Source organism: Pseudophryne corroboree, chromosome 4 (genome assembly GCF_028390025.1).
Source record: "Pseudophryne corroboree isolate aPseCor3 chromosome 4, aPseCor3.hap2, whole genome shotgun sequence".
NCBI classification, from domain to species: domain Eukaryota; kingdom Metazoa; phylum Chordata; class Amphibia; order Anura; family Myobatrachidae; genus Pseudophryne; species Pseudophryne corroboree.
Genome location: NC_086447.1, coordinates 879253247 through 879276697, shown reverse-complemented (window position 1 = coordinate 879276697; position 23451 = coordinate 879253247). Strand labels below are relative to the sequence as shown.

Here is a 23451-nt window from a genome sequence, read left to right as displayed (position 1 = left end):
TGCGTGCTCCACTTTGAATTGGGCAATCTGGCCTTTGGTCTTCTCGAACTCCTTTGTGGATTCCTCAATGACCAGTAAAATTAAGTCCATTGAGCATTTATTTAAAACTGCTACCCATTTCCTGCAAAATTCCATGCTGTAGCGTCCGATGGTGGGGACGTTGTGCACCCTGAACCCTCTGGGCAACTGTTTGGCTCTGTAATAGTCCGACAGTGTTCTACTGTGATATGAGTAGTCAACTTCACGTTTCATCAGGCGCAACAGATCCCGTTGGACCTCCTCTAAGGATGTGCCTGCCTTTTCGGTGAAGGCTGGATCTTTCTGAAGGATGTTTTCAGCCTCTATGTCTGAGAAGCTCAGGGTTTCATGTGTGTCGCAGTGTAGCAGGAAGGAAGTGAAGTCTGTCTGTTCCAGGGCTGCGGCTGCCATGATGAACTGGGTGCCAACAAAGTGACTGTGCTGATGCTGCTGTGCAAAACTTGCTGTAAACACTTCAAAATAAAGTGCAAAGATGTGCAGAAAAGTGAATGGTGTCCTGGAGATATAGGGTTCCTGGTGCCCTTAATGCAAAAGATGGTGGGTGCCTTGAGCTGGAAACCCCAAGCGCATTGCACATGCGGCCGGGTCCAAGTATACAAAGTGTGGCTGCTCCGGCACTCCACAGAGTCCTTGTACTGGACTCGTATTGCTCAGGTGCCCTCCCCAGCCGGAATCCGGTAGTATGTAGTGGAACAAAACGAGGCGGCACTCAGAGACTGTCACTCCAAAAGTGTAATTAAGGAAACTGTGCAAAAAAGGTCACATCAACGTTTCGGGGACCTGGTCCCCTTCTTCAGGATAACAACAGTGCAAAACAAACGTGTTTAAATAAGGCAAGAAACACTTACCCCCCTGACCCCATCCAATCACAAGCTGCAGCGCTGCCCGCCGGCCGCCCGTACATGACTTCCGTCTGGCTCTCTGGCGTCCCGGCGGCTACAGAGATGACGTCACCGGAAGCGACCCCGTCGCCATGGAGACCGTTCTCGGCATATACACTGCCTGAGCGTCTCCCTGCGGCCGCAAGTGACGTGTCAGTTGGAACCTCCTGTAGACTCACTGGGTCCGGAGCCCTCTGGCGGAAGCCTGTAGCGTTACCGTGGCAACGCTGTATGCTGTGTGAGAAAAAACAAACAATCGTGGACATATGTAAATGACAGTGATCAAACATTAAGATGACCTCGCTGGGTCAATAAGGCAGTGATTATTACAATAAAGTGCAAGGTGCAAGCTGCAAGACAGTTAAAAACAGTGATAAATACTCATATACAAATACACATATAACAAAATGTGAACATATATAGTTTAAAAATACATGGCAACTACTTGCAGTATTCAGCATAGAATGTAATGACAATCATGCGTTGCCAAGGCTTCCTGGATGGATAAGCAGTATACACATGATGTGATATATTAGGTTTAACAATTTCTAGTACCCATGATGCATGACTAAAAGCAACGCTTGCTCACAGAGACTGCTGTGCCCCTAAGGAATAATCATAAAAAGTTAATGAGCCCCAAATTTTCGTTAAGTCCCCCAGGTTTCAGGGTGTTTAACCTGTGGATCCACCTGGATTCTAATTGTAACAGTTTGCGCCCCCTGTCACCACCTCGTATTGAATCGGGAACGTGATCAATAATACGATGTTTGAATGTGGCCATGGAATGTCGGTGTGCCACGAAGTGCTTAGCCACCGGTTGATCACCGTGGCCCGATGCCAAGGCGTTGCGGATGGCCTGTCTATGCTGGGCCATTCTAATTTTGAACTGGCACTCTGTTTTGCCAATATAATAATATAATATAATATAATAAATGGCCACTTACATGTAGCACAAAGTTTGTTATTTATGCCATCATCTGCCCCTGTGGGCGGTATTATATTGGCAAAACAGAGTGCCAGTTCAAAATTAGAATGGCCCAGCATAGACAGGCCATCCGCAACGCCTTGGCAACGCCAAGATTGCCCAATTCAAAGTGGAGCACGCAGAGTCATTATCATCAGATGAAGCCAGTGCATGGTTGCCCAAATTGAAAGAACAGGTGGAACTCTACAGGGTCAATCTACTAAAGTTCAAAAAAGAGAAACTGCTCAAGGTTCAAACAGACTACACACAACATCGCGTGTACCCATGGCTGGGCAATTCCTCAAATTTTCAAGGTAAACCTAGATCTTACCAAGGACGCAGAGAAAGGCGGTGGATTGGCGCAAGCACCACGTCAGCCAGCGATTCCGATGACTCTCATGGACAAGCCTCGTCAAATTCCAAACGCGACACCCCTTTAGGGGTCAGGACCCGCGCCATCATTGCGGGTCGAGGAAGAAACACCGCTTCACCAGACGAGGGAGACAAAACAAAAGGCAAAAACAAGGCAAAGCCACCGAGAGCGAAGAAGCAGTAATCTTCAATTTGTCTAGTACTCCCTTATCATCATCGGAAATACGGGTACTCAATAAGGGCCTCACGTTTGTCCCGACAAATTATGGAGACGACTTCAAGAAAAAAATCAGCACATTTAAATTGCACCGCACTTTAAAAATTAAAGAGCACTTTGGGAAGCAGCCTCCGCAGGTCAGCAAAAATTCACTGCCCCCGCGAGTCCAGAAACTGGGTCCAAAGTCTCGTTTTGACCCAGTCTCCACTAATGCTTCTTTAAAAACTTTTCATAGGATGTTGGAGAACTCTGACCCTAAATCCAGTAAACACCAATTTCACAATCTACAGCCGGATGAAAGAACGGCTTTAAAAGCATTGAGCAACAGAAAGGACATCATAATCCGTGGCGCCGATAAAGGCGGGTCGGTGGTGGTGCAGAACACCACGGACTATATTTCTGAGTGTCTCAGACTGCTCGGAGACAGTGAGACTTACTGCACTTTAGACAAAGATCCTTCGGCGGATTACAAATTAGAATTAACACAGTTATTGGAACGTGCCAAGGCGGAAGGGCTCATTACGGAGGCCATTTTCGAAAAATTACTACCTGACAAGCCAGTGGTTCCCCTATTCTACACTATTCCGAAAATCCACAAGGATGCGGAGAGACCCCCGGGCAGACCTATAATTTCTGCCCGCGGGTCTCTCTGCGAACCAGTAGCCATTTTTCTGGACACATTCCTACAGCCTTGCATCCAGAACATTTGCACATATTTGAAGGACTCCAGCACTTTATTGCAGACACTTTGCACAATTGACGAAATTCCCATGGATGTCTCCCTGGCCACAGTAGACGTCACCAGCTTGTATACCTGCATTCCCCATCTACAGGGGTTGCAGGCTGTGAGACGTCTTATTACGGGGAACATCCTGTACACAGGGCCTGATATTGATTTTTTTATTGAGTTGTTACAGTTTACCCTCACTCATAATTTTTTTATCTTTGACGGCAGGTTCTTCAGGCAGCGAACGGGGTGTGCCATGGGGTCATCAGCGGCACCCTCGTTCGCTAATGCCTTCATGTGGGAGACTGAGCGCGAATTATTTTTGGCTAACAAGGCTGTTGCAGACAGATTGTTTATATATTACCGCTATATAGATGACGTATTAATTTTCTGGCGGGGTGAGATCCAGGATCTGAGTGCTTTGATCAAATCTCACAACCAGTCTGATAGTCCAGCCAAACTCACTATGAATAACAGTCCCGTCGCAATCTGTTTCCTCGACATTTCCATCAAAATTCATGACGGTAAAATCAACACGCGCCTTTACAGAAAACCCACTGACCGCAATACGATTTTGCGTTATGACAGTTTTCACCCCCGATCTACCATCAGGGGTTTGCCATACTCTCAGTTGTTGAGAGTGTGCAGGGCAAATAACAGTGAGTCCAGTAAGACAAGTCAACTAGATGAGATGGAAAACAGATTTCTGACGAGAGGGTATCCCATGCCTTTGGTGCGATCAGCTCGCCTCAAAGCGGAAGCCACGCAACAAGATAGCATGGCCAATCCTAAACGCACCAAAGACATGACAAAAATCATCCCCTGGGTGTGCGAATACGATACAGCCAGTCAGGAGACGCAACATCAACTTAGGCAGTTATGGCCCATAGTGACATCAGACCCAGAGTTGCTGATGTTACATGATAAGCGTATCATGCCCAGCTACATGAAGGGTAGGAGCATCAAGGACATTTTAGTTAAAACCGATATGTCCAAACTTAAAGTGAACCCCACACATTTTTTAACCAGACGTAATGGCTGTTTTAAATGCACGGGTTGCACAACATGCTCCCACATGTCACCAGGCACCACCATAGCCCACCCTTTCTCAGGCAAACAGTACAAAATCAAATGGCCACTTACATGTAGCACAAAGTTTGTTATTTATGCCATCATCTGCCCCTGTGGGCGGTATTATATTGGCAAAACAGAGTGCCAGTTCAAAATTAGAATGGCCCAGCATAGACAGGCCATCCGCAACGCCTTGGCATCGGGCCACGGTGATCAACCGGTGGCTAAGCACTTCGTGGCACACCGACATTCCATGGCCACATTCAAACATCGTATTATTGATCACGTTCCCGATTCAATACGAGGTGGTGACAGGGGGCGCAAACTGTTACAATTAGAATCCAGGTGGATCCACAGGTTAAACACCCTGAAACCTGGGGGACTTAACGAAAATTTGGGGCTCATTAACTTTTTATGATTATTCCTTAGGGGCACAGCAGTCTCTGTGAGCAAGCGTTGCTTTTAGTCATGCATCATGGGTACTAGAAATTGTTAAACCTAATATATCACATCATGTGTATACTGCTTATCCATCCAGGAAGCCTTGGCAACGCATGATTGTCATTACATTCTATGCTGAATACTGCAAGTAGTTGCCATGTATTTTTAAACTATATATGTTCACATTTTGTTATATGTGTATTTGTATATGAGTATTTATCACTGTTTTTAACTGTCTTGCAGCTTGCACCTTGCACTTTATTGTAATAATCACTGCCTTATTGACCCAGCGAGGTCATCTTAATGTTTGATCACTGTCATTTACATATGTCCACGATTGTTTGTTTTTTCTCACACAGCATACAGCGTTGCCACGGTAACGCTACAGGCTTCCGCCAGAGGGCTCCGGACCCAGTGAGTCTACAGGAGGTTCCAACTGACACGTCACTTGCGGCCGCAGGGAGACGCTCAGGCAGTGTATATGCCGAGAACGGTCTCCATGGCGACGGGGTCGCTTCCGGTGACGTCATCTCTGTAGCCGCCGGGACGCCAGAGAGCCAGACGGAAGTCATGTACGGGCGGCCGGCGGGCAGCGCTGCAGCTTGTGATTGGATGGGGTCAGGGGGGTAAGTGTTTCTTGCCTTATTTAAACACGTTTGTTTTGCACTGTTGTTATCCTGAAGAAGGGGACCAGGTCCCCGAAACGTTGATGTGACCTTTTTTGCACAGTTTCCTTAATTACACTTTTGGAGTGACAGTCTCTGAGTGCCGCCTCGTTTTGTTCCACTATATATATATATATATATATATAGGGATATTCATATAGGAATTTTTCCCAGCGTTTAATACATAATAGATCTTAAGATAATCTTTATATTCGCAATCCACATTTTTAGATAAATACTAAGAGCACAGGGTGTCCAGCAGCTAGATTTAGTTTAAAAATTGATTTTTTCAAATCTGAAAATGTTTCTTTCCCTGATTCCAAAGAGGGCTTGAATAAAGGGCATCAGGTCTCAAAAACATAAGACGCCCCTTATGGTACAGTATTTACCTTGATACTTTCATTTAACCCGTCTGGATATAAAGAGTTACATTTCAGCATCCAATAGATTTCTCTAAAACAGAGCTTATTGAACCTATCCCCACCTCTAGGTGTAGGAACAATATGTTCAACACATACTTTCGAAAGACACCTCGGATCCCCTAAATGGGACTGATTAAAGTGTACACTGTGTTTATCATACTTTTTGATAATGTTCCTGCGGTATTCCATAAACCGCACATGTATAGGCCTTGTTGTCCTTTCCACGTAGCGGAGGCCACAGCCACAGGTAAGTAAATAACGTATTTAGTCTCACAGTTCATGAAGGATTTTAACTTACAGTATATTGTTCAATAGTACCTGGTAATATTATAAAGGGTGTCTTTTTCGGCATATGTCTACATTTTGTACACCGAGATTTCCCACAGTTGAAACACCCCAAAGGTTTTGTGGGTAACCACTCACATCCCACTGATGTTTCTTTTTTTCTCTCATTGTGTCCCAGATGGCTAGGTGCCAATATGGATTTCAGAGATCTGTTTGTTTGTTTTTTTTAAAAACAACGAGGATTCAGGATCCGGTCCTGTTTCAGAACTCTATAATTTTTAGAGATAATAGATCTCACTTCCCGATCTGAACTGTTATACTTGCAAACAAAAGCTAGTTGTCTCTCACTATTATCATTCTTTTTTTTTATTTTCTTTAACATTGGTTTTTGGAATTAGGAGTCTGGTCCTATCCATGTTATAAATTTCATTAAAGGCTTGTTTCAGAAGATTTTCTTGGTACTTTCTTTGTCTCAATGAATTCATTAATTCATTCGCTTGTAGAGTAAATGTCTCAAGGTTAGAACAATTACATCTGAGGCACATCTTTTGCCCCTTTGGTATATTACGTTTCCACGGGGCATGGTGTGCACTCTCGTAATGTAAATACGAATGTGTGCTAACAGGTTTTATATAATTAGCTGTAATGATTTGGTTGTCTATAATCTCGAGGGACACATCCAGGAAGTCTTTGCGCTCCCTGCTGTGAGTAGAGGTGAAAGATTAATTATAAGTGTTCAGATTAAGATAAGAAATAAAAGAAAATATACTGGAAAGGTGCCCATCCCTAATAATAAAAAGATCATCAATGTAACGGCCATAGAAGACCAGGTTGCCCTCCCAGCTGCTTCCCCACACAAGTGAGTCCTCCAGGTCCCCCTTGTATAGATTAGCATAGCTGGGAGCGAACCTGGTCCCCATGGCCGTCCCCATCACCTGTAAGCAATAAGTTTGAAGAAACAGGAAATAATTATGCAAAAGAATAAAAGAAATAGAACTGAGAAGAAACACCTGGTGCTCTGTTCTGAGGTCCCCACCCAAATCTAATGGGCCCTACACACTGGTTGATACCAGTGAAAGATATGAACTGTCTTGTTCATTAATGAACAAGATACCGTTCATATCTTTCAGTGTGTAGGCACCAGCGATGACCGCGCTCATTCATCGCTGGTGCCGGCTCATTTAAACATGCAGGCTATTATGGACAATCTCGTCCATATTAGCATGCAGTGCTATGGAGCCGGGTGAAGGGGGGAGCGAAGAAACTTCACTGCCTCTGTCACCTGCCCCCCCGGCCACAGGGTCGGCCGCCGGCCGTGTCGGCCGTCGGGCAGCTCTGCGGCGTGGCGACAAGTGTGTAGGGCCCATAACTCTCTCTGCACATGTTATATCTGCCCTCCCCTTCCCCCATCCCTGCAGTGCACATGGTTTTGCCCAACTGCTAACAATTTGCTGCTACAATCAGGTCTGAATTACCGCCATGGTTTTGCCCATTAGATGAAGATTTTGCTTTTGCAATCAACCTTGATTTAGGCCCATTATACCATGTCTTCATATAACAATATGCACAAATTTATTATTTATTTCATTTCAACACATTGGATTTCTATGCAGGTTTCAAATCTATTTGCTCGGGAAGAGCTGGAAGAAATCACCCAATCTTTAACGCCAGTAATGAAGAAGGAATTTCCAAGGCTTACTCCAAACTTTGATCATTTATATGACTATTTTATAAGCAGATGTAGAAATAATCTGCGTGTCATACTTTGCTTTTCGCCAGTGAGTATACGTTCCTTATATCCCAGATTGTTTGGCTAGGAGGCTGCAATGCATAAAATCAATGCCTTTGATACATTTAATAATAATAATAATAATAATAATAATAATAATAATATCAACAATAATAATGATATAAATAGAGCTAATCACGAATGAGAACCAATAGAGCTGTTCTGGGTAAAATGTACACCACATACTGTATACTGCAGTGCAAATCAGTGCTCTCTGCACACTAATTCTAAACACAGCGCATGTTAATTTTTGTTGAAGTGTTATTTTGTCAAGAATCCGGAGTCCTGCTCCTGGTTTCGTGATAAGGCTTAGCACAGCTTCATATTTGTGGTGGTGCCATGGTCATCTCATGAGAGGGGTTATTGAAATTAGAGCAACACCAAATTAGACCCAATGCTATTTGATTATACCAGCAATGTGCACTCATTATTATACCATAAATGGGTGTGGTATGATAGATAGACTAGACTTAGGTCGACAGTGTCTAGGTCAACAGTAAGTAGGACGACATGGTTTCTAGGTCGACATGAAAAAAGGTCATCATGAGTTGTTGTTTTAAAATTTGGTGTCATTTTCTTTGTAGATTGACCGAGAACCCCAATTAGTGCACCGTGTCCCCTCGCAGGGCTTGCGCTTCGGGCAAGGTGCCTTGCTGCGCTCGGCACAGGTTACCCTTCCCAATTGTAGTCCACGTGGATCATAAATTATGAAAAAGTTTTAAAAAAATGAAAAAAAAATTGAAAAACTTATGTCGACCTTTTATCATGTTGACCTAGTACATGTTGACCTAGAGTCCCTGTCGACCTAGTGTCAAAGTCGAAAAATATTGTAATGCATATGCCTTGTACTAACCCCATGCACATACCCGCTGCGCATGCACTCAGTCTGCCGTGCGTGCACATATCCGCAATTTGCGTAACGGAGCTTTTCACGGCCATGCGCCTTAGCGCGTGGTATGCGCATTTACGGTAGAGTTTGTGAGCGCATAGAGGGTTATTAGAACATTACATATTTAACCCAAATAGTGTACATTTTAGATATAGTTCCCCTAGACCGCATCAGCGAGTATTAATAGTTTAAACAGTTCCTGGACAAAGGGATTCGCCTTTGCATGATAGGAAGGGTCAGATAAAGGTTGGAAGGTGATGTCTAGTATCCAGCTGTAGGGTATTTTGAGGGTAACATTCCGGTGTTGGTTAGAGAAAGATCGCTTGTTCCTGCGTATAGTTATGTGCAAAAGTAGAATATGGACATTAACTGTATTTACTGTATATTATGTATGCGGCGGGAATCCAGAGGATACCACCCACAAGAGCAGTTGGGGAAAGACATCGCCCACCTATTCAAATCCACCTATGACCTCTTCTGTAATGTAAAGACACATCCCTGTGTCCAATGGACAATAAGATTGCAGTGACCATTGTATTGTGTATGCATGTTGTGTATAAAAAGCCCATTGTTGCCTGGCCGGTCAGAAGACTCTGAACGCTATCTGTATGACCAGCGGAGGACCGGCTCGGGTTGCGCTTGCGAACATTCTCACGTATGTACATTCTCTGTAGCCATTATTCTGTTTAGATTTATCTTGTTAGCCTGTAGTGTATGATTTGTACTGTTTTACCTTTTGGAATTTATCCACTGTGGCCTTAGAACCATGTGGTTGCAACTACAAATCTGTGCTGTGTCTTCACTTTCCTGCAAGGGTCTTAGAGTGTATTTATCTGTATAAGGTGTATAGGCATTGATAAGGTGTACGCACTGCGGGTGCTTTATACCGTCAGCGCTACTTAAGGTTTAAGGTATAACATCGTTGCAGTACTTTGCTGCTAAGGGTTTAAAGTGTAATCATATCATTGCATTATATCATTAACAAGGTTTAAAGGTTATCAATTGTGTGTGCGCACGCTGTGTGTGCTTTGTACCCACAGTGCAGCGTTTGTACGCTGAGTGCGTACACGGTATGGGACTCTGTGCGCAAATAGCGTACGAAGTACGTAGCGTGAGCTAGCGACCGCAGCAGCTCCATGGTAAAGGTGTGTTTAAAGGTATAGCTTTACTGTTTAAGATAATATCGACATTATCAATTGGGGGCATCGTCCTGTTTTTCCTCATACCCACAGCCTAGCAGGGTACAGCAGACTTTATCTATCATCAAAGGGCGGACAGGTATCCATGTAAGCCTTCTCCTGGTTCGTGGATACTCTGGTAAACTCTTTCTCAAGTGCTGATAAGATAAGCGTCTGCTCTGCATGGTTTGTTGAGATGCTGGTGGAATCCGGAAGGTAAGTACGCAAAAGCTGTTTTAAAATCTGTGAAATTTCTGTTTTGGCGCCAAATGCGCACGCAACACACGCATACACCTGTATTTTGTACTTTGCATATCTGCTCACATTTTTGCCGTAAGCATTGATTACTAGATTCATTTTGACCTGTACTGAGAAAATTTGTTGCTATTTAGTTAAAATATAGAATTAATAGTTAAGCAAGTAAGTGTAAGACGCACACGCAGCCTGGCCTAGTTGTAAAGGTTTATACAGTAGAAACTGTGTGGTGTGTTCAGTAAGCGATTATAGTTAAATATCGCTTACATTTATAGAAGTGTGAGTTTTGTAGCACTGCGGACGTACGGCCTTTGTACACGTGTCTTGTACAGCGTGCGGGACTGCGTACGCAACGTAAAGGCATACACACGTGGCGTGTTTACGCAACGTGCGTACAGGTACGCCCACTAAGTTCAAATCACACAATAGCACTGTTTCAGTTTAGGCGATACGGTAGCCACGCGATAATAGCACAAATTGATCAGTTTCCAATATTTAGTTTAAATACCTTCTTTACTGTATCACCTCTGGAATTATTCTGTTTTATCTGAATGAAAGTTAATTTTCTGTACAGAAAAACCAAAGTGTATATGAGTGAACGAGCGTGAGTGTGCAAATAATAAAGGTTTTGTGGACCCAGGGAATTCGGGATCCCGTAGGAGACCACACCAGGTGAGTGGACACTTGGTGGCGTGAGAGTGGCTTGCTCACGTTAACATTGATTAAGGTATAAAGGAGCAATTAGTATAACAGCAGACCAAGAGGTCAGCGAAGTCAGAAAACCGCTGACAAAGTCAAGCGAAGCTCTGAATACCTCGGCCTAAAAGGTCAGCGAGGTTTTGTGTAGAGAGCGCAGCCCATATAGGCCCGTTCAGATACGCTCCGGTTTCGCAGCCTGAAAAACGATTCCATTGGACGCACGGCGGATAAGTAACAGTTACCTATACGCTGGGCGATTGTACGTGAGTGCAATACTTAGCCCACCGCGATACCCTTTTACGAGTTGTGCGTAAAAATCGCGGGACCATTGGCGCTAGGTGTAGTACACGCAACGTGATTTGTGTAACAATTTTTTTGTTTTAAGGGAGTTTCGCTGGTCACTCAGGAAATCTCCAACGACCAATATTTACTGGTTAGGGTAAGTCACTCCCACACATTTCCAGTAAATAGAGGTTACACAGGGGCCCGAGGTTGGGTACGACCGGCGCTGATGACAGTGTTTAGGTGTATTGGCCAACGTGGGCGTGAGTGGGTGAGAGCACTCGGAGGACTTTCACCGTTGCTTTATCACTGAGTATTTTGTTTTTTTGTAGGAATTAGCTGAGAAGGCAATACCTGCAAAAGATGGGGGCCAGTTGCTCAAGTAAGGGACGATCAACCAGGGTTCAGGTTGATATTCCGCGGCCCAAGGGGTCGGCGAGGTACATAATGTGTGAGAAATATGGCTCACACACAGAGGTTTTATGCAAAGAATGGGAACGTATGACTGCGGAAGATAGGGAACCATTCCCTAAGGTAGGCAGTTTTAATCCAGAGGTGTTGCAGAATTTAAGGATTAGGATATGTCTGATAAAATCCCGAAAAGAAAGGATCAGACACTCAAACTGTTTACATTTATGGCAACGAGAGAGTGATATGCAAAGGGAACTAGCTCACGCAGCTGGTTCCAACCCTATCAGGAAACTGATTGCAACTGCACCACCACCACCGTATATTACAGGGGAGAAAGTGGCTACAGAGAATGGCATACTAATATATGACAAGAGTGAACTTGATAAATGTATTAATGCTAACCCGTGCAAGTTGTATCCCATCTTAAACTTCCCTCAGGACTGCGAGCAAGAAGATGAGCCCAGCACGATATCGGCACTCTCTCTGGCAGCCACCATACAAGACACACAAGTGGGCACGGCCCAACCAGTAAGAACAGTAGCAAAGGCCCCTAGCGGAGGGACAGGTGAGGTCTTGTCCACAGGTAAGTACGTTACAGTACATTATGCAGAGACAATCGCACCTCACATTGTAGAAGCAACCCAAAATGATGTAATTGAACTAAATCCTGTCAGGGTGATCGCAGTCCCCAATGGGAAGACTGACGCTCTGGGAATCACTCCCGTCAGGAACATTGCTATGCATTGTCCCTGGTCCCGGACAGAATTGAGGACAATTATGTCTGAATTTCCCGATCCCAGAAAAGATCTAGCCGCATGTCAGAGGTTTATTAGAGAACTAGGTAATGCCACCGAACCCACAAACAAAGATTGGCGGACAGTGCTACGGGCATGTTTGCCCTCCAATATTGACCCTGTGAAATTCATTGCTGATTGTAAATTAGACGCAAAGGTACCTCTCACTGATGAATACACTCAGGAGAATGTACGACAGATCAATCTGCAATTAGGAGTATATTTCCCAACTGTTGTCAAGTGGAATAAAATCTTCTCCATTAGACAAAAAGAAGGTGAAGCTGCTTCTGAATATTTCCATCGAGCACTGCAGGAAATGGCTAGATACACTGGGCTTGAGGACATTAAGGAAAATGTACACCATAGAGATGTAGCTGTGTCCGTATTAATGGACGGCTTGAAAGAAACGTTGAGAACAAGGGTACAAACCACTCAACCTAACTGGAGAGGTATTTTCGGTGGCTGCATTAAGAGAGTCCGCTATCGAGCACGATCGGAACATCATTAAACACAGGGAGTCACAGGGGGATAAGCTGATGACCGTAAGTATCAAAGCCCTGACAACAAAGCCACATCAGCCAAAACCCCAGACCCCTGATGGTAAGTCGTATGTAGTAAAATGTTATAATTGCCAGAGGGAAGGACATTACTCACGGAACTGTAATTATAAAAGCAACGTATATTGACCCCCTAGACCAGAACATGACTCACAGCACAACACACGTAATTGGGATCAGGGACCGCATAGGAGGAATTATGAGCCACATGCAGGGGAAACAAGGAGGTACCCACCTAGGAGGGACTGGCAGACCTCTGGAAATTCTCAGCTACCCCCCTCACATATTGTAGCTGCCAGCGCGCTGCGGGAGGGTCACAACATACAATAGGGGTTGGGCCACACCTGTAGTTTGCAGCCAGTAAAGTTGATTGCTAGCCTTGGAAATGAACCCGAGGTTACAGTTGATGTAGCTGGTAGATCACTACCTTTCCTTGTAGATTTAGGGGCGGCCAGGTCAGTGTTAAATTCAACGGTAGGTATGAAAACCACGGGTAAAATAATTTCAGCAATGGGGGTAACAGGAGTAGTGCAACACTACCCTTTAAGTAGACCAGCGGAGATTACGATAGGGCCTTTGCAGACCAAGCACTCCTTTTTGATAGCTGCATCGGCTCCGACTAATCTGCTTGGGAGAGATTTATTGTGTAAGATGAGGTGTGTCATATATTGTACTCCTGAGGGTGTCTTCTTAGATATACCCGAGAACCACGTTCAGGAAGTGCAGGATATGTTAGACACCCCACAAAGGTTAATTTCACACTCTGCTGTTATAGACAGGTGTCCATCCAAGGTAGAGGAAATGATCTCCCAGATACCGGAATCCCTCTGGACCAAAGATGGACAAGACACTGGATTGATGGCAAATGTAGCTCCTGTAGTAGTGCAAGTAAAAGATGGTAGGATAGCTCCAAAAATCCCACAGTATCCTCTGAAGCCAGAGGTGGAATTAGGAGTGTACCCAGTCATAGAGCGCTTGCTACAACAGGGCATCCTAGTTAGGACGTCCAGCACTGCCAATAGTCCCATCTTCCCTGTGAAAAAGAGTGGGGGGAGGGGTTACAGGCTAGTGCAGGATCTAAGAGGGATAAACAAGATAGTTGAGAGCCAATTCCCCGTAGTGCCAAATCCAGCTGTCATCCTCATGCAAATTCCCCCTACTGCAAAATTTTTCACTGTCATTGACCTCTGTTCTGCTTTCTTTTCGGTCCCTCTGCACCCTGACAGCCAATATTTGTTTGCATTTACATACAGGGGAGTACAATACACCTGGACTCGCCTACCCCAAGGTTTCATTGACAGCCCAAGTATTTTCTCCCAGGCTTTGCATGACTGTTTACAATCCTTTCAACCTGAGAGCGGATCAGTATTAATACAGTATGTAGATGACTTACTGCTGTGTTCAGATTCACTTGAGTCATCCTTGAAAAACACGAAACAACTTCTATTTCACCTTTCTAATACGGGACACAAGGTTTCAAAGGATAAGTTACAGTTGTGCCAGACCAAGGTAAAATATTTGGGACATTGCTTGACACAAGGACTGAGACACCTCACCGCTGATAGAATACAGGCGATTCGCGAAATGACTCTGCCACAAACCCAGCAGCAGATCCGCACTTTCCTTGGAATGTGTGGGTACTGCCGAAACTGGATCCCAGGGTTCTCCATACTGGCTTTACCTTTGCAGGAAATGGTCTCCTCGAACAAACCAGATCGGATCTCTCACACAGATGAGTCCGAACTGGCATTTGAGAGACTTAAACAATGCCTATCACAGGCACCTGCATTAGGCATGCCAGATTATGGGAAACCTTTTGAGTTGTACGGTACGGAAAGTGCTGGGTGTGCGGCAGGTGTCCTAACCCAGAGACATGGTGATGCCAGCAGGCCGGTAGCTTACTACAGTGCACAGTTGGACACCGTAGCACGGTCTCTCCCCACATGCTTGCGAAGTGTTGCAGCGATAGCATTGCTAGTGAGTAAAAGTGAAGATGTAGTGTTGGGACACAACCTGACCATCCATACACCTCATGCAGTGTCAGCCTTACTGAACTCTGCCCAAACCAGACATGTCTCATCAGCATGGTTTACAAGGTGGGAATTGGCACTAATGGCACCTGTAAACATCACCATAAAGAGATGCAGCGCACTAAATCCTGCAACTTATCTCCCAGGTGTGCCTGGACAGGCACAAAGGGTGGAGGATGAGAGTGATGGTGAAGGAGGATTTAGTACAGACACTGACATACATGATTGTATGGAATATCTGAACCAAACTTTCACTGCAAGACCCGACATTAGTGACAACCCACTGGAAGGCATAGATTTTACTTTTTACACTGACGGTAGTTGCCACAGACAGACGGACTCGGGAGACTTGTGTACTGGATACGCAGTCGTAGATGACAAAGGTATCATAGAAGCTGAACCCCTGGGTCCACCGCACTCAGCACAAGTTGCTGAGCTGGTCGCCCTAACCAGAGCGTGTGAATTGGCTAAGGGTAAGTCAGCCAATATTTATACAGATTCTAGGTATGCCTTTGGAGTAGTGCATGATTTCGGGGCCCTATGGCGCCTCAGAAATTTCATGACGGCAGCTGGCACACCTGTAGCGCATGCATCCCATATAAAAAGACTTCTAACAGCGATACAGGAACCTGACAGAGTGGCTGTTATCAAGTGCAAAGCCCACACTTACAGTCAAGACCCAGTGTCACTTGGTAACAGCCGGGCAGACAAAGCTGCTAAATCAGCAGCCAGCACCCCCATACAGACAGATATCACACAACTGATGGTATTCAATAACGTCAACACACAAAAATTAAGTGAAATGCAAAATTTGTGTTCTCCAAAGGAAAAGGCAGTCTGGAGGTCAAAAGGATATGGCCAGGAGTCCTCAGGACTCTGGACAGATGGACAAGGTAAGCCAGTAGCCCCCAGAGCATATCTTCCAAGCTTAGCTGAGGCGGCACACGGTCTGACTCATCTGGGCAAAGAAGGTATGTGTAAGCTGGTGAGAGCCTACTGGTTTGCACCAGGATTCTCTTCTCATGCGGGTAATAGAGCAATGACATGTCTTATCTGCTTGAGGAAGAATATTGGAAAGTCAATACCAACAGAACCATCCCATATCCCGCCAACAGACGGCCCTTTTCAGGTAATACAAATTGATTTCATACAGTTGCCACCCTGCAGAAATTTAAAATATGTGTTAGTTTGTATTGACGTGTTTTCAAATTGGGTAGAAGCGTTCCCGGCTGCCACAAATACTGCTACGTTTACTGCAAAGAAAATTGTGCAGGAATTTGTGTGCAGATATGGTATCCCTAGCATAATTGAAAGTGATAGGGGTACCCATTTTACAGGTGAAGTCTTTCAGGTTATGTGCAAACTGATGGGAATTAATAGTAAGCTGCATACTCCGTACCGCCCACAGGCGAGTGCGAAAGTGGAAAGAGTAAACAGCACTATTAAGAACAAGCTGAGCAAAGTAATGGCTGAAACTGGATTGTTATGGCCAGAAGCTTTGCCACTTGTATTGAACAGCATCAGAACCACTCCCAGGTCCCCCCTTAACCTATCACCCTTTGAGATTCTTTTTGGTCGACAACCCCATGTAATGATTGACCCCCAGGATGATTTGAAATGCAATAATGAGGTGACTGTAAAATATATGGTTAAGATGAGCCAGCAGTTGAGAAATCAAAACAGAAATCTAAAACTGGTGATTCCTGACCTACCAAACAGTAATTGTCATGACATTGAACCTGGGGAGGGAGTTGCAAGCTTACAAAACGGAACTGATCCAGCACAGGATGGTTCTAAATTATATCACAGCGGTGACAGGCGGGTACTGTGTCACCTTGGCAACTCAGTATGGTGTGAAGTGTTGCACGTACATCACAAATAGCACTGATGACCCAACCGAGGTCATAGATCAAAAGATGGACGATATCTTGCAGTTGAAGTGGGAGTTCCGAAGGAGACACAACCTTACCCTTACTGCTGTGAGTAATGAACTGACCGGCTGGGTCTCATGGTTGAACCCACGCAATTGGTTCTCAGGTTTAGGAGAATGGGCTCAAAATGTTATCGTGAGTGTAGGACAGTTTCTCCTTTGTATCCTGGGAGTTGTCATAATGATTGGCTTGATATTTAGGTGTGTTCGAATTTTAACGCGGCGCAAGCACGGTACCAAAGTGATGAGTTTGAGGAGCATTGTTACAACAACTGATTTAATTTATGACCCATCAATAGAGACAATGTTGTGATAAGACGTGATTCCACGGTCCGTTTCTTTCACCCGTTTCTCCTTTGTTTTCCCTCAAGAAAAATACATCCATTCGGAAAAGACTTTGATAAAAAATACATCCATTCGGAAAAGACTTTGATGAACAATACATCCATGCAGAAAAGACTTTGATTAACACTTTCAGCAAAGATACAACCATCCGGACAAGACTTCAACCAACACCCAAGAACGATTGACACCCAAGAACGATTGCACAAATGTTATGTGATTGTATTTGTGATACGTGTCTTATCTTCATCTCTACAACCTTCAGGTAGTGACACACATAGTCGACAGGTGATATAGATACATATATTAGCATTCAGATGTGTTTCCCCCTCCATGTATCATCAACTAAATGTGCACCCCATTTGTTGGAACAAGAAGCCGAAAAGAGCTCGGTAGTGTTTGTTGGCCCACTTACAGACCCTTAATACGGGATGAGAAGGATTTAATGTATACTTCGCAATACCTCGAAGCTTATCTAAAACATGAACGGCACGATGATACATGCCCCTCAGACATGAATTTCATACATACATGCTTTTACTATCCCACTAGGTCATACATTTCCCGCCTACTCCTCTCCTCCTACCATCCAATTATTTTATAGATATTGTATTGTATATATATTTTTCTGTTTAATGTTTAGATAGTGGCAGTTATTGTTGACTGCCAAAGGGTGGACTGTCAAAGTCAACAATATTGTAATGCATATGCCTTGTACTAACCCCATGCACATGCCCGCTGCGTGTGCACTCAGTCTGCCGTGCGTGCACATATCCGCAATTTGCGTAACGCAGCTTTTCACGGCCATGCGCCTTAGCGCGTGGTATGCGCATTTACGGTAGAGTTTGTGAGCACATAGAGGGTTATTAGAACATTACATATTTAACCCAAATAGTGTACATTTTAGATATAGTTCCCCTAGACCGCATCAGCGAGTATTAATAGTTTAAACAGTTCCTGGACAAAGGGATTCGCCTTTGCATGATAGGAAGGGTCAGATAAAGGTTGGAAGGTGATGTCTAGTATCCAGCTGTAGGGTATTTTGAGGGTAACATTCCGGTGTTGGTTAGAGAAAGATCGCTTGTTCCTGCATATAGTTATGTGCAAAAGTAGAATATGAACATTAACTGTATTTACTATATATTATGTATGCGGCGGAAATCCAGAGGATACCACCCACAAGAGCAGTTGGGGAAAGACATCGCCCACCTATTCAAATCCACCTATGACCTCTTCTGTAATGTAAAGACACATCCCTGTGTCCAATGGACAATGAGATTACAGTGACCATTGTATTGTGTATGCATGTTGTGTATAAAAAGCCCATTGTTGCCTGGCCGGTCAGAAGACTCTGAACGCTATCTGTATGACCAGCGGAGGACCGGCTCGGGTTGCGCTTGCGAACATTCTCACGTATGTACATTCTCTGTAGCCATTATTCTGTTTAGATTTATCTTGTTAGCCTGTAGTGTATGATTTGTACTGTTTTACCTTTTGGAATTTATCCACTGTGGCCTTAAAACCCTGTGGTTGCAACTACAAATCTGTGCTGTGTGTTCACTTTCCTGCAAGGGTCTTAGAGTGTATTTATCTATATAAGGTGTATAAGCATTGATAAGGTGTACGCACTGCGGGTACTTTATACCATCAGCGCTACTTAAGATTTAAGGTATAACATCGTTGCAGTACTTTGCTGCTAAGGGTTTAAAGTGTAATCATATCATTGCATTATATCATTAACAAGGTTTAAAGGTTATCAATTGTGTGTGCGCACGCTGTGTGTGCTTTGTACCCACAGTGCAGCGTTTGTACGCTGAGTGCGTACACGGTATGGGACTCTGTGCGCAAATAGCGTACGAAGTACGTAGCGTGAGCTAGCGACCGCAGCAGCTCCATGGTAAAGGTGTGTTTAAAGGTATAGCTTTACTGTTTAAGATAATATCGACATTATCACTAGAAACCATGTCGACCTACTTACTGTTGACCAATAGTGGTCGACCTAAGTATTGTCGACCTAGAGACTGGATCCCACCATAAAGGGCCCCATTGTGTAGAGCCCAGGTCTATGCCACAGTGCACAGATCCCATTGCCAGTCACATTTAACTTATTGAGAGCCAAATGCTAGCCACACATTCTCTTGCAAAAACCAAAAAAACTCTGCTTTTTGCATTTGATTCAGCCCATTTTCCAATAAGTGACATATTTAGAAAAATCTACATTACAAACGGGACACTTACAGTATATGGTGTGATGTATATTGGTAATAACAGGCCTGATACCGAATCTCATGCTGATATTCACCCATTGAGCGATTTATTGCAAGTGTGCATGACACCGAGGGGGTAATTCAGATCTGATAGCTGCTGTGTGTTTTCACACAGCGGGCGATCAGGTCCAAACTGCGTATGCACCGCAATGCGCAGGCGCGTCGGACAGCTACAACAGGCATCGTCTGTCAGCGACGGGATGGTGCGAAGGATCCATTCGCACGGGCGTACGCAAGAAGATTGACATGAAGAGGCCGTTTGTGGGTGGCAACTGACAGTTTACAGGGAGTGTTTGGAAAAATGCAGGCGTGTCCAAGCGTTTTGAGGGAGGGTGTCTGACGTCCGCTCCGGCCCCGACCATCAGGATTTAATCGCACTGGAAAAGTAAGTCCTGGGCTGCACAGAGACTGCTCAAACAGACTTTTAGCAGCTCTGCTAACACATAGGAACGCACACTTGCACAGCGAAAATACACTCCCCCTGTAGGTAGCGACTATCTGATCGCAGGACAGCAAAAAAACGTAGCCCAGCGATCTGAATTACCCCCAGAGTCTATGCATAAAGGCGCTGTTGTGATGGAGATGAAGAAGTGCTGATTCCAGTTATAGGGTTGCTCTGGGTTAGTTTGGCTATTTATGAGTTAGCAGCAGTAGAGTGTGGAGAAATCTTTAATGAATGTGGATAGACTTGTATAAATAAATGTTTGAATTCTTTACTATGTGTAAACTTATTTATTCACCCTGCACAGGTTGGTGAGAAACTCCGGACATGTTCTCCGAAATATCCTGGTCTTATTTCTGGGTGCACTATAGACTGGTTTAGTCCATGGCCGAAGCAAGCTCTGGTTGCTGTTTCACGTCACTTCCTTTCAGGCTTTGATATGGAGTGCAGTGCAGAAGTGAGATCTCAGGTGGCGGAGATCATGGGAACATTTCATGAAATGGTTTCAGGGACTTGTGAGGATTACTTTCAGAGGTAACGGAGACCTGAGCCGGAAGGATCAATCATTTATGTTATGTTTCTCTTAGTAATAGCATCAAGCTAAGTACAAACTGTTCTTGGTACTGCTTCTTATGTTTCGTTTTTGTTTCAGATACCACAGGAGGGTTTATGTAACGCCTAAATCATATTTATCATTTATAAGTAGCTTCAAAAATGTTTATGTGGAAAAATTGAAGTATTTCAGTGCTGAAACTGAACGGATGAACATAGGTAAGGTGGTCTTTGGTAACATTGGTTTACCGGGAGTCATGTATTCTATAATATATACAGGTTGACTCTCACTTATTCAAAATGCTTTGGACCAGAAGTATTTTGATATCAGGTTTTTCCGTATTTTGGAATATTTGCATACCATAATGAGAACTTGGGGATGGGACATGGGAAGCAGCGGTGTTTCTAGAGAGGAGGGGACCCGTGTGCAGACTCCGTGTGTGGGCCCCCTCCTCTCCTGTAGCCATCACCGCCGCTGTTGGCACTCTCAGCGCTGAGACACTGGAAAAGTGCAAGAGTCTACAGCGCATGCGCAGGACTCGGAAAAATGGCCGCCGCAACATTTTTTCTGAGTCCTGCGCATGCGCTGTAGACTCTGGCACTGTGCCAGAGTCTCTAGCGCTCAGTGCGCTAGCAGCGGCGGTGACGGTTACGGGAGAGGAGGGGGCCCACACACAGTCGCCGATGGACACCGGAAAGGTAAGTATAGAAGAAATGGGCGCAGTGTGGGCCCCCCCTGGACCCAGGGGCCCGTGTGCACCACACACACTGCACCCATTATGGATACGCCAGTGCTGGGAAGTCTAAACACAGAATGCATTTGTGTTTCATATACACCTTATACATGTAGCCTGAAGGTAATTTAATACAATAGTTTTAATAATTTTGTGCATGAAGCAAAGTTTGTGTACACTCAACCATCAGAAAGCAAAGGTGTCGCTATCTCAGTCACTCTCAATAAATGTGGTATTTCGGAATTTTACTATATACTAGTATTTTTAACCTGTCAGTTGCTGGGCTGCTAGCTATCGAGCCCAGCGTTGCAGGTTTATTTCCCTTTGTCTTCCCTAACCTTCCCATCTCTGCTCGCACTCCCCCATCTGTCTTTCTTGCATCACCGCCCCTCCACCTGTCTCTCTTTCATCTCTGTCGCCCTTCCCTTTGTCTCTCTCTGTCAGTTCTGCCCTCCTCTCTGTCATCCCTGCCCCCATCTGTCTCTCTATCATCCCTGCCTCCCCATCTGTCTCTCATCTCTGTCCTTCCTCCCCATTTATTTCTCTCTTATCTCTGTGCCCACTCAGCCCCTGAGTCTTTATCTCATCTCTGCTCCCTTTCCCTTTCTTTAATCTCTGTTTCCCTAACCTTCCCTTTTATCACCGTCTCTCATCTTTGTCCCCCCCCATCTATCTCATCTATATCCCCCAACCATGTCATTTTCTCATCATTGTCCCTCTAACCCAATCTCTTTCTCTTACGTCCTAGAGGATACAGGGGTCCACATTAGTACCATGGGGTATAGATGGGTCCACTAGGAGCCTTGGGCACTTTAAGAAATCAATAGCGGGCACTGGCTCCTCCCTCTATGCCCCTCCTACCAGACTCAGTTTAGAAAATGTGCCCGGAGGAGCCGGTCACGCTTAGGGAATCTCCTGAAGAGTTTTCTGCATTTATTTTCTATTTTGTTGTTTTCAGGCAGGGCTGATTGGCACCAACCTGCCTGCTTCGTGGGACTTAGGGGGGAGAATGGACCAACTTCCTGGAGAGTTAATGGTCCTGTTTCTCCGCTGACAAGACACTGAGCTCCTGAGGGGGTTATTTGCAATCCACACCACGGGGCAGCGTACCCTCCCGCAGCACGCCGCCACCCCTAACAGAGCCAGAAGAGAGATGAGTGGTGAGTACAGCGCCGGCGTCCCGGTTAGCGGGTCGCTGCGGGAATGGCAGCACAAGGGTAGGATTGAGCACTGAGTACAGGCTGCGCGCCAGGGGGCTCAGAAGGACATGCGGCTGCATGTCTCCCGCTGTGAGGCGCGCTGAGCCACTAATGTTACCCACACTGGCACCCATTACTGACACGGGTTTTAACCCTCGGTAAGTCTGAAACTTACCTCAGGCCAGTATAAATAAAAGCGGGAAGCCGAGCGCCATTAAGAGGGCGGGGCTTCACTAAGAGCGGATCCAGCAGCTCACCAGCGCCATTTTCCCTCTGCAGCATGCTCTGACAGGAATCACAGGGAAGTGCAGCTCCTCCACAAAGACTTTAAGTCTCCTCAGCGGCGCCAGGGGGATATAGAGGGGGGGGGGGGGGGGGGGACTGTAGTGTTAAATACTTAGGGGCACTGTGTGTGACTGGCTCCGATTTCTCTGTCTCCCTAGGGGCTCTGTGTGGGTTAAACTGTGTTTTCCTCTTCTGTGTGTGAGTGTGTGTATCCCTTCACATGACCATGTCCAGGGACTGTGTTTCCTGCACGGCTGAGTGCCTTTCTTCCCCTAGAGACTCACTACCCTGTACCCAGGATCGTGCTCATTCACAGGCTAGTGGGGCAGAACCCCCATGGTTAGCTTCCATTAAAGGGATAATATTGAATATTTCAACTAAATTATCCAACAATGAGAAAGAGACACAGATTTTAAGACAGTCTATGGATAACCTGATAAATAGAGATTCAGTTCCCATACCAGTGTCTAAAACCCCCCGCCATTTGCCCACACAAGCGTTCTCTGGCCCAGCTCATGCAGGATGACACTGATGACGATACATCAGATCCAGAGGAGGGTGAGGTGGATGCGAGCGGGGGGTATGCCGTCTTATCACAGGGCATACAGGCCCTGATAGAGGCTATCAGAAATGTCCTGCACATTCCTGACAAGACGGCAGAGGTGGAGGAGGAATCCTTTTTTAATGTAAAAAAGAAATCCTCGGCTACTTTTCCTGCATCAAAGGAATTGA

General features: G+C 45.1%; 1 protein-coding gene across 1 annotated transcript in view; it reads left to right on the top strand.

The window, feature by feature from the left end:
* DNAH8 (dynein axonemal heavy chain 8) overlaps window positions 1–23451 on the top strand; it is a 1853457-nt gene that overhangs the window by 1503796 nt on the left and 326210 nt on the right. The window contains exons 64-66 of the mRNA XM_063918852.1: window positions 7698–7862; window positions 20257–20483; window positions 20602–20720. Coding sequence (XP_063774922.1) covers window positions 7698–7862; window positions 20257–20483; window positions 20602–20720 — 511 coding nt within the window. The remainder of the gene's footprint in view (window positions 1–7697; window positions 7863–20256; window positions 20484–20601; window positions 20721–23451) is intronic.